General features: G+C 39.6%; 1 protein-coding gene across 1 annotated transcript in view; it reads right to left on the bottom strand.

Annotated features, from left to right (window-relative positions):
* The window catches only part of cntnap2b (contactin associated protein 2b), a 30,998-nt gene extending 17,364 nt beyond the window's left edge, over nucleotides 1-13,634 (bottom strand). Inside the window, 18 exon segments of the mRNA XM_035670927.1 lie at nucleotides 1,520-1,690; nucleotides 1,795-1,922; nucleotides 2,476-2,632; nucleotides 3,100-3,184; nucleotides 3,496-3,611; nucleotides 3,970-4,089; nucleotides 5,296-5,402; nucleotides 5,616-5,778; nucleotides 6,632-6,781; nucleotides 6,897-7,155; nucleotides 7,515-7,565; nucleotides 7,567-7,599; nucleotides 7,601-7,663; nucleotides 9,115-9,299; nucleotides 9,437-9,640; nucleotides 10,456-10,603; nucleotides 11,934-12,127; nucleotides 13,427-13,634. Of these exon segments, the coding sequence (XP_035526820.1) occupies nucleotides 1,520-1,690; nucleotides 1,795-1,922; nucleotides 2,476-2,632; nucleotides 3,100-3,184; nucleotides 3,496-3,611; nucleotides 3,970-4,089; nucleotides 5,296-5,402; nucleotides 5,616-5,778; nucleotides 6,632-6,781; nucleotides 6,897-7,155; nucleotides 7,515-7,565; nucleotides 7,567-7,599; nucleotides 7,601-7,663; nucleotides 9,115-9,299; nucleotides 9,437-9,640; nucleotides 10,456-10,603; nucleotides 11,934-12,127; nucleotides 13,427-13,634 (2,542 nt within the window).
* Between the last annotated feature and the right edge of the window lie 2,477 nt (nucleotides 13,635-16,111).

Genomic DNA, 16,111 nt, shown 5'->3' with positions numbered 1-16,111 from the left:
ACACTGAAGTTATGAGTACTTCCCTTTTCATGGCGAATCGTTGAAGTTCGACGCAACGCCACAGGCACGCTGTTTGTTGTACAGTCACAAATAGCACAACTATTCATCAACGGGTTGTTTTGACTGTACTGACCAGTTTTGAAGTTGATCTAATGACCGCAAAATTCAAAATGGCCAACTTCGATGCCACACCATGGACACGCCCCTCAACTTACAGTCACAAATAACACAACTTTATATCAGCAATGTTTTTTGACTATACTGACCAATTTTGAAGTAGATCCGATGAATTCCCTTGGAAACCCTACCCTACCGCGAAACCTAACTGCAGTACAGATTCTCCATTTGGACCCAAACTGCGGCAGTAGTTAAATGACAAATCAACACGGGTTTCTGTGAATTAGTGCCCAACATATCAAGTGAACAAATGAATTTGTTACATTTATTTACCTCCCTCCTTTCATCAGTAAGCATCTGACAACACTTCACATATTTTCTTAACATCCTAGTCTGGTTAAGTAAAATATGTTTCTGTTTGACCACATAGGTGATCTGAAGATAGAAGAAGATATATACTTTATTGATCCCCTAGGGGAAATTCTTCTTTTCACTCTTTTTATTCTTACACACCTTACTTAGGCTGAAATACACACTTCACACTTGTGGATGGTGGAGTGATGGGCTGCCATGTTAGTGGCACCCGTTAGCAGTTTATTTGGGATTAGGTTGCCTTGCTCAAGGACACCTCGGCAGTGCACAGGAGGTGAAACTGGCACCTCTCCAGCTACCAGTCCACACTCCATATTGTGGTCTATGGGATTTGAACTGGCGACATTCGGGTTCCCAAGCGAAGTCCCTACACACTGAGCTACTGCCACCCTAAATTTAAACATTTCACTGATGTACACCTGATGCCAAAGCCCCTGTGCTGCTTCTTTAACCATGGTCAACCAAGCTGTAGTAGGTACATTTTATGAAACATTTCGTTATGTTTGCTGAAACTTTCACTATTTCCTGACAGTAGTACACGAGACATATAATAATATACAGATAATCTGTGAAAAAATCGGTTCCTCAGCATCCTCTAATGGGATTTACAATAATCCACTGGGCCTCAAAGAAAACAACAAATCAGAGCTGAGAAAGATAGTCTCATTCTTAAATACTAACACTTTGGGTTGGAGGCTTGACTGTTGATTTTTGAGTTTCATTCCCAGGCCTCAAAACGTCTGTATTTGGGAATGAGACTCAAAAATCAACTGTCTTTCTGGGCTCTGATTGGTTGTTTTTGTGCAGACACGGTGGATTCTTGCAAATGCCATTAGAACCCAAGAAGAACCTGTTTTTTTCACAGAGTATGTCCCATGACTACTCTCAGGATATAGTGAAGGTTTCAGCTAATAGTTATTTTTATAAAAGTTATCTACTGCGGCTTTAATATCTATCTGCACTGACTGGGTTTTAAAAAGTCTTTATAAAGCACTCATATTTCAACTAGCAATGATTAATTCAAACACACCTCTGAGTTCAATGTGAAGGAAGTCAGTGGTTCCCAGGTTCTCCAAAAAGACTCCATGAGTGGAGGAAGTCTTAAAGTAGAAGGAGATGTCAGTGCTTGTTTCTCCTCTGAAGGAGGGGAAGTGGAGGTAGGAGGCGGGACTGCTGAAGGAGGCTGCGTTCCAGTAGTTACCTTCACAAAACAGCAGGACATGAATGGATAAAATACAGTTAATATCTCATAGTCTCTGGTGAAAGATGAATGTGTGAGAGAGACAGAGAGAGAGAGGCACTCACGGTCCCCCTGGCATTTCAGTGGACCTATTGTCAGCTTGGCCTCAGATCCAGCTCTGCTCGTATCACCAACAACAACCTGACTGACTGGCAAATGGTCTTTATACACCAACAGGCCCGCATCCTCCTTCCTGCACATACACCAACAGACAGTCGAGACAAACACTTCTCAGTCAATTCAGGATCATATTACACTAGATAATATCTGAAACGGCTTACAGAGGTAAGGCTTTTGGCATTGTTAATAAGTAATAAACATAAATGGTCCTGGCCATTTAAATCACTGCAAAAATTAAATTAATGTCACCACCCTTTCTCTTGACTTTCATTTGAAATTTTGACATTATAATTTATAATAACTTCTTTTTTCGATAAAATGTACTACACTTGGAATACTGTCCCCATTGTCCAAGTTCTGTCATTTTTTTTAAACCTACAATGGCACTAATTTGCCTTCACAATAGAGCTGCCTTGTAATAAAATGGAAATCATACTTTCTATAATTTGGGACCTTTAATTGAACAAATAAACACAGGTGGTCAAAGTTGAACCAGGAAAAAGCACTGCATAATGTGATGGATGTTAAAAACAGACAGTCATGGTAATAATAATCATCTGTAGTAAAGGTAAGGACGATAACTCTGTGTGAATATACAAACTAGTTAAAATAAAGACTCCACTCACCAGGCACGCAGGTCAGCGTCACAGTTACAGAAGTGTCTGGGGTCAGTACAGTTGTGTTCGATACCACAGGAACACTTCTGTATCCCTGGTCCGGAGCCCCCCCAGTAAGAATGCCTCTCATTGGCTCTTCCTACCCACCAGGTAAACGGGACGCCATCTGTGAGTCAAACAGTGTGGAGTCAGTTTTAATTTTAATTTTATTAGATTTCAGACTACATGCTTTAAGGAGACTACCTACAGGATATGTATTTCCCTTATGTTCTATAAAGGAAACTATATCTAAATTACATTCTACAACCCTGTGTTGTAAATGACAATAAAATAACCCTGAATCCTTGAACTATTAGATAATATGTAATGAATTTGGATTGCTATTTAGTTTGTTTGTTTGTTTTGTGCAATATCGCAATGAACTTTGACAGTTCTGTCTTGACGTGATTTATATGCGGTTCCAACATAGTCAGGGATCTATGACAGCTATCATTATTTGATAGTGGACAACCAACAAGGAGCACACACAAATGCCAAAAAGATATGTATATATATATATATACACACACAGTATATAGTCATTTGTACCATAAATAAGGGAGGTGTTGTATTAGTGACTGAGGAGTATTTTACCTGGAGTGTTGAGCAGACGAGACATTCTGCAGGCGTAGGCTACATACTGTTCACAGTATTCTGCACTGCTGGTGACTGACAACACCTGGACACACACGCGCACACACACACACACACACACACACACACACCACTCCCTATATTACATACAGCAAATGATTCAAATTGCAAATTTTAAGACCAATCAAAGGACATTTTAAGAAAAAAAAATGTAAATTCAGATTATTGGATTTAAGGGCCCACAGAAACCCTGTTGGGTTTTATTTGAGAATTTTATCCCAACATTAACATTAAAATTACACTTTTATTACTGTTAGCACCAATACACAAAAACTGATCTGACCACAACAAGAAATGTGTGCAGCAGGTGAACTAGGTCAAAGTAAGTGTGTGTACCTGTTCATCGGTCACATTGTAATTGATCTGCAGCACTGCCTTGCCCTCCTGGTCTGCACTGTTGACTGATGTCTGAGGAGACAGGTTGTTCTTCAGTGTAGTCCAAACCTTTTCCCCTAAGAGTCCAGACAATATACTGTCAATGCAACACATTCCTCAGCAAAGACCCACCAGCACTATACAGCATGTATACGTACAGTATATGTCATACAGAGAAAAAGAGCACGACAAAGGCATGTTTCCATGCCACAGTAGCTACTGTGACATTCACAAACACAATTATGTGACTGATTTACAGGCAGACATGTGAAGACAGTTGTGGAGTGTAGTGAGCATAGCTGCAAAATATATGTGTTGAAAGTAGAAAGTTTGTGCAAAAAACTGGAGCAAGTATTGACAAAAGCTATTCATGGAAATACATTTTTATCTTACCTAGAGTAGCATGAGAAAATAAAACGGACAGTGACACCTCACCTGTCATGTCACAGTTCACCCTGAAGGGGGCAAGAGACCCACTGCCATCAGGGTCGATCCAGTAACTGCCTGAGCTCTTCCCTTGGTGCTTGTACTCCTCACAGGACTGCTGATACATTGCTACAGAGGACAGACATGACAGCTCAGCAGACACAAAGCATATTGTGTGTGTGTGCTAGGGGTTTCACAAAATAGTTGACGAGTGGACCGTCAAAACCACTAGTCAACACTGTGCACTGTTGCGTGTAATCATTCATCTGTAGTTTTAGCATGGTGTAGTAATAAAATCTACAGCAGATATGCAGCTGGGGGTGCTGTAATCATCATTTCGAGTAAATCTACAAAAGAAACTGCAAATGAATGCTTGTTTACATCCACTACAGTTATGAGATTATTAGGAATTGGTTAGGCAGTAGGTGGCAGCAATTCTGCAGTCAGAAAACCAAAAGAAGATGGCCTAACATGATGACGTAATTAAAAAAATGCCAGTGGAAGCTCAAATGGTGAAAATCAATGCAAAAAACGTCTCTTTTCATGTATTAATGTAAGTAAGGTTCAATCAGATCTGTGTGATCTGGACGTATTATTCATGGGAAAAACATGAGAGATGACCTAATGAATGAAGGTACACACTTTGTTTTCTACATTATGTTAAATGTACAACAAGGAGTTTTAAGCTGGTTATCAAAATATGTCTCAATTAAATACCGATTCCTCTACATAATCTACATAAACAAACAAGACCATCAGCAACAAGATTGACTATTTCTATATAGTTATTCTTAATACCTGCCACTGGGTCAGATTTTATATGAAATCAATAAAAATGGGAAATGGTATATAAATAGGTAGGTTTTAGTGTATAATCACCTGAATATAGGAATTGTGTTTTTGTTACCTTAGAATGAGCTGTTTTTATCTACGGGGGAGTGGGTCCTCTTCTACAGAGTCTGTCATGTTGAACTGCCATGTTTCTACAGTAGCCCAGAACGGACAAAACCAAACACTGGCTCTAGATAAGGCCTGTTTACCTGAGTTTCATGGCCATGGTACTTTTCTCCTACGTGCTTGGAAGGAGATGGTGAGTTGAGTTGATTGTAATCTCACCGCTAGATGCTACTACAACCTACACACTGGTCCTTCAAATAAAAAGAATTTACAGTATTTAGAGAAGGAACGACTAAAGCTCAGACAAGTTTGCTAAGGTAATCAGATTGTGGCTCATTTGTAATTGAGGACATCTGACCTCCTTGTGTTAATTAATGGGAATTGTCCCTTTTTAAATAAATAAACTTCAAACTTCAACGCCGTGCTGTGAGCACTTACAGGTATGGCAGGTAGCTCCAGTGTATCCAGTGCCAGTACAGTTGCAGCTGAACGTATCCCACGTCTGAGAACAGCGACCACCGTGCTCGCAGTGGTTAGGAACACACCTGACATGACACACAGATGGACAGTGAACACAGGGAGAACAGCAGGGACCAGTTTGAAATCCACCTCTGTGGCTCAGAGGTAGAGTGGGTCTTCCACTAATCGGAAGGTTGTTGGTTCGATCTCCAGCTCCTCCCTCTGCATGTCGAAGTATCCTTGAGCAAGATAGAATTTGTGAACCCCACAAACCCCATAATTGTGACTAAGTTGTATACCTGTCTACGATGGCACACATATCCAGGCTGACATTTTCAAAGGTTCCAATGAGACCCTGCTCCAAAGCCCTGAGGTCAGCTAGATGGTCGTCTACATGGATCATTTGCATGCATCCCTGGAAGGAGCGCTGAAGTGACCGGGTGTTTGTGTGCAGGAAGTAGCCTAGAGACAAGTAGAGGAGGTCAAAGGTCATTATTAGAGCCAATGAAGAAATACAGAGAGAAATCTTAATTTTCCTCCCTGACATCAATTATCAAACATTTAGTGGTTGTTCATATGTTTTTTATACTCAATTTGGAATTACAGGGAGAACTGTGATTGATCCTTTTGAAAAGATGAAGGAAGGTATTAGGCTCATATCCATAAGCATTAGAAGCTAAATCTGTGAGTACAGTTTATCACATGGACATGGACATGTATGTTCTCCAGGAGTAAGGCAGTTAGTTTAGAATTTCACATTTTGGATTTGGGTAAGCTTATTCTTACTGTGAGCCAGAGTTAAACCAGGAGTCTGCCCATTCGGATGAGTTTTTTCGAGTTTTTAGCATCTTTTTACCAAATGATTTGGAAATGTGGGAACATAGGGCCTAATTTTGGAAAAAAAATCTTAGAAATGTGGGAACTGTGGGAACATAGGGCCTAATTTGGAAAAAAAAACATTTAGAAATGTGGGAATACATATGGGGCCTTTTGGTGGGGACATAGGCACGCTCCATTAGCTAATAACTTAGATGTGACTATATGTATTTTTTTTTGTAACTTTTAAGTATCTTGTCTTTTCAACAATAACACATATTACCTACTTTAGCCTACGTTAGTTAGCTAGTATACCGTACGTACGTTTATATTCTACAACCAAGAACCTGGTAGATATTTTGTAAGCTCATTCCAATATTTTTTATCACATCACACAGTCCAGCAGATAACTGGACCGCATGATTCACGGCCTGAAAATAAAAATATCCTGCATTGATAAAATACACACAGTTACTTTGGATGGTTTTTGAGGAATCACCTCCAAAGTAGTAGGTTCCCCCGGTCTGGATCTGGATGGGGATGGCTGTTCGAACTGTGGATGCTTCATCTCCATCCACTGTCAGCATAGCATAGTTTTCCAGTGCATTCAAATGGACACTGTGCCACTGGCCATCATTCAGTCCTGAACCTGCAAGAAAAAACATACTCCAGTCTGTAAACTTTAACAGGATGAAATTGGCAAAGTGACAAATAATTGAACTGACTGAAGGTTCCTGAACTCAGGACCAATGGGCGGAGCTCACCTGATGAGATGTCAATGCGTGTGTTCTTCTTCTGTGTCACATTCATGTAGACAGTGATCTTGCCCTCTGTCAGTGCCACCTCCACCCAGCCATCTGCCAGCGCCGTGAACAGCAGCAGCCCGTTGGGGTTCCACGTCCTGAAAGACAGACTGACAGACAGAGTGTCGCTGTCGCTCTGACCCGGCAGCTGCAGGAAGGACGTGGAGTTGAAGAAGACAGAGAATGAGCTGGACTCAGTGCACGAGAATGTGAGGTTACGCTATAATGGGAGAGAGAGAGAGAGAGAGAGAGAGAGAGCAGAGAGAGAGAAGAGAGAGAGGAGGAGAGAGAGAGGGAGAGAGAGAGAGGAAGAGAGAGGCGAAGAGAGCAGTTAAAATAGCAAGAATTTCAGTCATGACCTATAGCTGACAATTTAAAACAAGATTTTCTTTTGGGAAGATCTGGGTGATATGACATATATTCACGGTACACGGTTTTAAATTCAATATATTGCAATCTTGTAAGGATAATTGCCTTAATTCTAGTCTAAAGCAGACAAAGATGAATAAAAACATCGTAAGCTAGGTCTCTAATACTCTCAGAGACCACAGACTCAAAGCCAAAGAGAGTTGTCTTACGAAAGCTGGAGGTGTCCACCTTCTTCCTGCGGACCAAGTAAGTGATGTTGTCCTCCATTGTAGGTGATTCCCTCCATGCAAGCCCCACAAAGTTCTCCTTCTGCGCCTTGAGCTCGGCTTCACTGATACAGGCAGCCCTCCAAAACTGATCTGAGGCAGCAGAGTGGACAACATGGACTAAAGTGACATTGATCCTCGCTACTATGATGTCTATTTGCTACTGTTGACCAACAAACACACTCACTGTCTAGGTAAGGTTCATTTGAGCTGAAATTATATATTTCTTTTTTTTGTGCTGTTTGTAGTGGTGTTCATTTTAATGTATTTTTTATCATAAACTCACACGACAAAGTGGAATTGATGCTTCATTTAAAAGTCATATGTAGACATCCTAGTTTTACAAATTACTTAACATGCCTTCCCATATTGATTTTTTACAGTTTGTATTTTATGCAAAATTTCTTTAATATCCATATTTTTTTTATTTGAACACAATTGGTTGGGCCACTTCTAGAGAAAAAGACAACATACATGAGCCACAAAGAACCCTCCCTAAGTCCCACCCTTTTTGCTCTGTCCTCCAGTTACAGTAAAGAAAGCCTCGGTCAGAGCGCTGTCCTGTGCGTAGCCACTCAACTCACAACTGTTACTGGGATGCCTTGTTTAAGAGACGCCTATGGCAGAAGGTACAAAACTCCTGCCATAGCGAGCACGTTTTACAGGCCACAGTCCTGTATTTGCGTTGAGATGGTAGCAGTACGAATAATGAGTTGAGGGGGTGCTTGGGGGTCATGTGCTATACTGTGTGCTCTGCGTGTAATGGTTGTATTGTTGAGGTCTGAGACGGTTGGGGTGGGAGACCATGATTTTGGGAGGCGTGTGGTGTAATGCGTGTCAGTATGTTCCTATTTGAGGCAGTTAACATGTTGTAGAAGCAGGCTGAACAGTAGAGGATGACAGGTTGGACTATGCTTTTATAGAATAATAACAGAAGTTGGGGGGCAACAGAAAGGTGCATTGAGTTTGCGGATGGCAGAGGAGTCTTTGTTGGCAGCGTTTGTAGAGTCACCCGGTGTGATGATCGAAGTTAGTTTTATGTCCAGGGTTAGTCCGAGGAATTGGATGGACTCCACAATCTCCAGGGATTCACTGTTGATTAATTGTGGGGTTATGGATGAGGTTGCGTGCTGAGCTGTGGATTGCTGGAAGTGTTGGTGATCAAGTTCTTTTTGTTTTCTTAAAAATTGAGTCTAGATGACTGTTTGATGATGTAAAATACTTAGCCAGTTAACTAGCGTTTCACTGACATTAGTGTTCAGATGTGACTATCTAACTAACGATCAATGTAGATTAGCTAGCTTTGGTATGTTGAGATAAGTGTTGTTTTGTTACGTTTTGGACCTGCTCGACCTCTGAGCCACAGCCGCCCCTAAATCTCAGTAAGCAGTAACCAGTGATGTGTTGCTGCTTGCCCAGCACACTTCATTAGCAGGTTTATTAAACCAAAATGTGCTTAAAGGTGCTGCTGTGTCGCTGTAACTCCAGGAACAAGGCTTAGATGAGTAAAATGCCTGACAGCATGATCCACAGGGAGTCTTTACCTCATAGTCCAGGTCCAAGTGGTCAAACTCTCCATTGGTCCTGAACTGCTGAGTGTGGTGGTCCAGAGTGAAGTTGACATTCCTTCGGTAACGCTCTATGACAACTGAGTGCCAGTGGTCATCATCCAATAAGCTCCCACTGGTCACAGAGGTGTGACCCTGAATGGAGCCATACTGGTTACTCCCTATAAAAGTTACAGAGACATGAACAGGTAAATAGTTTATCAGTAGATAATACAGTCCCTAGAATTTCAATAGAATAGAAGAGGCTGTCTCTGGAGAACATTTTCCTTGAAACCATACAGACTTTATGAAAGGCTACCTAAGTTGATGCTGAGCTGTAGTCTTGCCCTCCGGAGCTCCAGGGATATGTAGTCTCCCTGCTGTCCCTCTCCATGGAGCAGGACCCCATCTCCAGTCGTGGTTCTAAACTTCAGAAAGATGACATCCTTCACAATCTTCATCTTCTTACTCCTCAAGCGGTAGGAGATAACGCCGTGGCCGTCAAAACTGATCACATCTGCCCCTGGAAGACAAAAAAAGAAATTTCCTTTCTGGCCAATAGAACAGACAAAGACCTTAAAATATTGTGGAGGTGCCTGCTTGCTGGACCATATGAAAGTTGTTGCTTTGGGACACAAAGCAAAATTCAAATGTATTATGGCAGGATAAACTCCTTGAGATGTATGGTCTTATTTTCAAGGTAGTACCAAATCAGAAACTCACAAGAACTAACTTGAAATACTTTAAGGTGTGGCTACCTTGTGATTGACAAGTCATCCTCAGTGAGTCCGTCAAGCTCAACGCACCAAACTCAGATCAAACTGTCAAACTAAACAGTGCTGATCAAATATATATCCACATTATGTTACTGCGTTACCTATTTGCCACCTTAAGTTATTTGAGAAATATTTTAGTGTACTGTTTATCTGTAATATGAGAATGTCTGTGACCAGACGAGCCACCATTGTTTCATGCAACATACGAGTCACCAAGGACTGCAGCTCAACTTGCAGCACGTCACCACTGCTTGCTCCGAAAAATGACATGGCGATGGCTATAATGCCGAGCTGGAGGCTTCAAAACGGTACTCCACAAATCAATGGGTGTCACAATAGGTCACACTATGTAACTAGAAGAACCACCTGCTTAAAATCAATTCAGGTTCCCTGTCAGCTACAACAGCAACAGCGATAGAGTTGTGGATTAGACGAGGCCAGTGTGTGTGTTGCTCCAGTACTGAAGGGTATTTGAATGGAAATGCATGCAACATGTTAACGCACACTTGACTTCACCTAGATGAATTGATTTTTTTCCCTCTGTTTGTTCACTTGTACTCACAGTAGGAGCAGCCGTAGAGCTCCAGGCGTACTCCAATGCGTCCATCCTTGTTCCAGTCCAATGGGATGAAGCGGATGTAGCGAGCCAGGATGGCGTGCTGCAGCTCATGGCGGACCACACCCTCACTGTTCACGTTCCCGTCAAATGTCTGAAACACACAGAAAATAAACGTGCTTCAGGTAGTTCTCCATAGTCTATGTAACACCTATCTGTTCAGTTTTCCAAAAAATTCGGGTACGTTTTCAGTAATAAATTTTTTAACATTTTTATTTGTTAAATTATATATTTTTTTCATCATATCAAATACACTGAAGATTTTGCAATAGTTTTTTATTAAAATTTGAAGATGTTTAATTAACAATTTATTTTATGGGAAAATTCAAAGACAGACTAGAAAATGCATTACATTAATGCACACGTTTCCTTCTGCACAGCTTTCTCTTCTTATCTTTCTTATCTTTATCTATTTATATTTTGAAAGTAACTTTATTTTTCTGTTGGTTTTTGTGTTGGATTTGATAATTTGTATATTTGTATAATTGTATATTTTATTTGTATATGTGTATATTTTATGCCACCAACTGCACCCAGGTCACATTCCCCTCGTAGGCGTAAAAACCTACTTGGCAATAAAACAAATTCTGACTGATTTCTTGATTCTGATTCTGAAAATGAGTGTGTCTGATGCTTGGTGCGCACCCGATACCAATATGACCAGTACTAAGGAAGGATTAATAGCACTAGCTGTATCATTGACACCAATTAAAAATCTTAATTATACACTGATGAAAAATACAAATTTACAACTCTATTCTATTGACTCTATTTGCTATTATAAACATATACTTTTGGGCTAGATTACATTACAGAATAAAATAGGTCTTAGACTTCACCTCTGAACAGTAGACTTCATTAACACAACTTGTAGGGTGACAGTGTATTTTGCTCCACATATATTGCAGGGGTACAGAGAAATTATACCAAGCTCAACTACATAACCATCGAAAATGTGCTCCACAGTTTATGAGTTGAGAAGCTCCACAAGTGCCTGTGAGGGGTAGCTAGCCAGTGATGCTCACAGGCCAGTCTTGCCCCACAGTCACACAGACAACTGCAGCCGACACAGCAACAATGGCAGAGAATTCTCCTACTGCTGTCTTAACATTTCTGACCAGAGAACACACTCCAACATGTTATTTTGCAGTAAAACAATGCGACAAAAACACCAGTGAATCTGGTTCCTTCCATTCGTCAGACTGCCGTTACCCATCTCTCAAGGAAAATGTTAATCTCTGAGAAAATCATGAAAATCAAAAAAACAATGAAAAAAAACATGAACTTTGATGATTGTGGGACAAGATCTAAAGTTATATCTAAAGGTTTTAAAAGTTATTTACAGACGTTTATCCACAGACAATCACTGTCTCAAAGGTTTCAAAGAGTTAAAAGTTTAGATGAGAATTTACATTCTTACTCACCCAGATGTTTCCATCCTGTAGGTAAGGCCTCCAGTTTTTCTGCGTGTCACTGTAAAGCAACCGATACTTGCTGGTCCAATCTGAGCTACTGTAGCGACCTTGTGTCACTATGGCGACCACCTGCTTCCTAGAACCCAGGTCCACCTGTAACCACTGGTAACGGTCTGTATCCAGGGGCGACCAACCTCCAGCACCTAGTTTTGTGGGTGTTGTAGGGGTGGACGGGGTGAAAGATGGGAGGAAGAGAAAAGGAGAAAGAGTGGGATATTGTGTTGTGTTTGTACTGTTTCTTTAAGAGAGTCCAATGCTGTTTATGGACCCCAGTATGCAGAAATATAAAAAAATACACTAGGCGAAAATAACACATGGCACTTGGGGTGGCAAATCAGATTTCAGCCTCCCCCTCTGGACACACCCCTGCATTTAATGGTACTTATGGTGTCTTCTTCAATGTAAGCCAATAACCATTCTGTAATATATATGTGATTAAGCATTAAATAAAGTATGTAATATCAGATGGAAATAGGCTCAAAGCCGCTACTTTAGAAAGGGGTTTTAAATACAATGTTTGCTCATGGTAATTCACAATATGTAAGAAATTACTAACATTCATTACATGGTGTTCTTTGTAGTTTTACTTTACAACCAGACAGGGCCACTCACATGGTCCTGATTTGATTCCATAAGTCAGATGATCTGAACTAGAGACTGACGATATAGACTGACGAAAAATTATTAATTAAATTTTTTGTTATAAATAATAATACTCTTGACATTTAAGGTTGAAATTATGTCCCTTAATGTATGATTCAAGTACTGCAATCTGCTACGTTACTGATAAACTATAGCTGGCTAGCAATTATTTTAAGTTAAATTTACATGAACTAAAAACCTTCCACAGCCTTTCTTTCCATTCAAAGTTGTCTCTAAAGGTTTTAGGTACTTGCTGCCAAAAATGTTTTGCTCTCTTGTTGACAAATGTAAACTTGACATAACTCACCTTGTCCCTAATTTGTCGTGTTAACCCTATAAATATGGTGATTCTCCCTAAATTTCTATACCTGTTCCAGCATATTCCAATTTTTATCATAAAGTATTTTTTCCTTCAACTCAATGTTATGTTATGTCAGCAAACCAACTGACAAATGCTGGTACAGTTGGTTTGCATAAAATCAAACCAGATTAAGCTTGTACAGTGGACCGACAAAACCGGACACCGACCAAACACTAGTAAGGACCTCTATACAATGGAATGAATGCTGGAAAACCTGCACTCATACCAAGAAGAATATGAACACTGATCATGAAGTAAAGGACCCTCCTTTTGCTATTTGCATATTGGAGGAAATACATCACCAACTACAATTTGCATTCCATGCACTACTGGTATGCAGTGATACAAGAGAATCCAAACCAACAAAATGTACAATATGAACTCATGTGCATACATAATAGAAGGAACCTCAACAGTACTTTTCATTATAAAGACATACCTTGTTTCCGATTGAGTTTGGCGTAACCAGCTCCATACGCCCGGCCATACACTGATGAACTGGTGAATGAGCTGTAGGGGAGAGGAGTAGCCAAGCTGTCCTCACACTTCCCTGAACCAGAGAGAGAAAACACAGACAAAGCACTGTAAAACCTGATGAGTAAGTTCAACCCAAAAATGATAAAACTACCTGTCAAAACAGCTGACATACGATAAAAACTATTTATCATTAATTTGTTATCAAAATGGTAGCCAATTATTTTCTATGTATTTTTATTTAACTACACATTAAGAAATTAAATATAAATTAAAACTGTAAAATCCTAAGCTATACAATGTTGCTTACATTTTTATAATGATAAAAAGTCTAAGAAGGAAATTAGTCAATGGAATAAACAGGAATTATATCACAATACTTGAAATATTACACACATTTGAGTGCACTCAAAAACAACTTGTTTTGTTGCTTCAACAAGTTTTTTTGAGGATTAAGTTATACTAACTGTGACGGTCCCCTGAGTGGCTCTAATGTTTCCTCTTCCTTTTAAGGCAGCAGGTACTTGCTGGCGTCCACACCATTCCGCAATAGCGGAAGCACCTGGGCCGGGTTTCCGAGCTTTAAAAGCCCCGCGCTCTCTGGTTGACGGAGGCTCTCTTTTTTATCTTATTATTTGTATTGAGTAGTTGTTTTTAACATCCAACATTTACTTTTCATTATTACATCCACACTCATGCATACACACACTTTCACTACTGATGTTACTGACAAACACACCTCCATCTTCTATTTAGTTTCTTTTTCAGGTTGCAATTATGTTGTTTATGGTTTAAATAAATTACTTATAATTTGTCCTTTCAACTGCGTCTCCTCGTTTTTGTCACGGCTACAGAGCCAGGTCGTGACACTAACTTACTTATTTTGTAAAAGGTTTTACAGCGGGAACTGAGCTCCTCATTAGTGATTAAGGGATCGCCTGACTTTTCCTCTAGCATCACCATTAGGCCAAAGTACTGTATTAAATACTCCAATACTAAATATATTGTTGGCTGTTGTGTTAGCAATAGTGATGCCAGTTCGTTTTGGTTAGAACAAAGTTATGAAATTTTAAATGATCTCTTTGTTCACTACATGTCAGCCTTTCTTACCATCAGGTGTGTAAAATCTACAGGTTATGAACTTCTTTTCAAATATCCAATAATTCAGGTAATTATTGGTTCTCGTATTGGCAAAAGAAATCCATATTATGCTAGACATTTCATATTTCAATAGATCAATGGAAAAAGAGAAACAACAAAGAACAAAACATTTAGATCAATCAATAAGGAATAACTTCCCAATTGGAGCCCAAAGTTTTTTTTACATTGTGCAGTGCTGGGTAGCATGGAAGTATAGTCCTATATAAAGTACAATAGTATGCTTTCAGTGAAATTTGTTGACACTGCACACATTCATATTGTACAATCCCATTGTGGATTTTCTTGTATTGTATGAGCTGCATTGACAATTAGCACTTCAACAACTTCTAGACCCGTGGTTATCAACCTTTTTCCTTAAGGGACCCCTTTTCTATCATTCAGTAAACTGTTGACCCCTGACTCAGTGACATATTTTATGGATATTTCATATTATATTCAAAACTGTACAAAGAACCCAAATAGTGAATTCAGTAACTACAGGAAGTTTGCATAAAACAAGATTAATTTTGAGCAGATTATTTTCTGTTTAGAAAACTTTTTATACAATTCTCACTCTGTGTTGTGGATTTTTTTTTTAAAGGCTTCTTTTTGCCAAATTTAGTGTTTTCTTCTCATTGTTCTATTAACGCTTTGGTTTTCTAATGCAGGACGAGGCTGTCATAGAGTGAAAGCTCTGTGAATGTATCTTGTGATTGGTTTAAATTTTAAATAATAATCTAAAACAACAATTTCATTTAGTTTTCTTCACAGAAATGAACAAAATGCTAAGCCTCAAACCCCCCTTGAAGCTCTGGCCACCCCTAGTCTCGACCCCGAGTTTGGGAACCACTGTTCTATACCTCTGACATAAAAATAAATAACAGAGACTTTAAAATGAGGATGAGGAACAGCTGTGGTCAAAGAGGCTGTGCTTTTACAAACACTGATATAATAAAGTAATTCTTTACCAGAAAGGTTATTCTAACGCTTATGAAATTGCGTTGCATGTCTCTTATGTAGTTGTCACAAGTTGATAAAGCCAAAATACCCTACAAATAATCTTTAAAATCACTTTAACAGCCTGTCAATTTTATAATGGGACATATTCCCAGCATAAGGCTGTCCGATTGTATAGGTTGGTCTTTGTTTGTGACACATTCATCAGAATTGATATGAGACACAGTTTTGGGTGGGGGAGGGAGTCACAGCTCTGCATTTGTGTGTGTGTGTATGTGTGTGACAGGTGCAGGGTATGGTAATGAGCTCCCTCATATGCATTACAAAACAACAAGCCAAGCATGTATTAATCAGTTCAAAGGGACAAGAAAGAGATGATCTGCTCAACGAAGAACATGGAAAATGACCTCAGCATTCCACTGACAGTTTATCCTACTGAGAAATATGCTTGTTATTCATTTATGTGTTTTTTGATCATTTAAACAATACCAGATTACATTTGATGGTGACGTTTTTGAATATGGTAAATGGTAAATGGACCTGTATTTGTATA

Source organism: Morone saxatilis, unplaced genomic scaffold, assembly GCF_004916995.1.
Source record: "Morone saxatilis isolate NCDOM2014 unplaced genomic scaffold, NCSU_SB_2.0 Contig23, whole genome shotgun sequence".
Lineage (NCBI taxonomy): Eukaryota > Metazoa > Chordata > Actinopteri > Moronidae > Morone > Morone saxatilis.
This window is presented reverse-complemented; position numbering and strand designations above follow the sequence as displayed.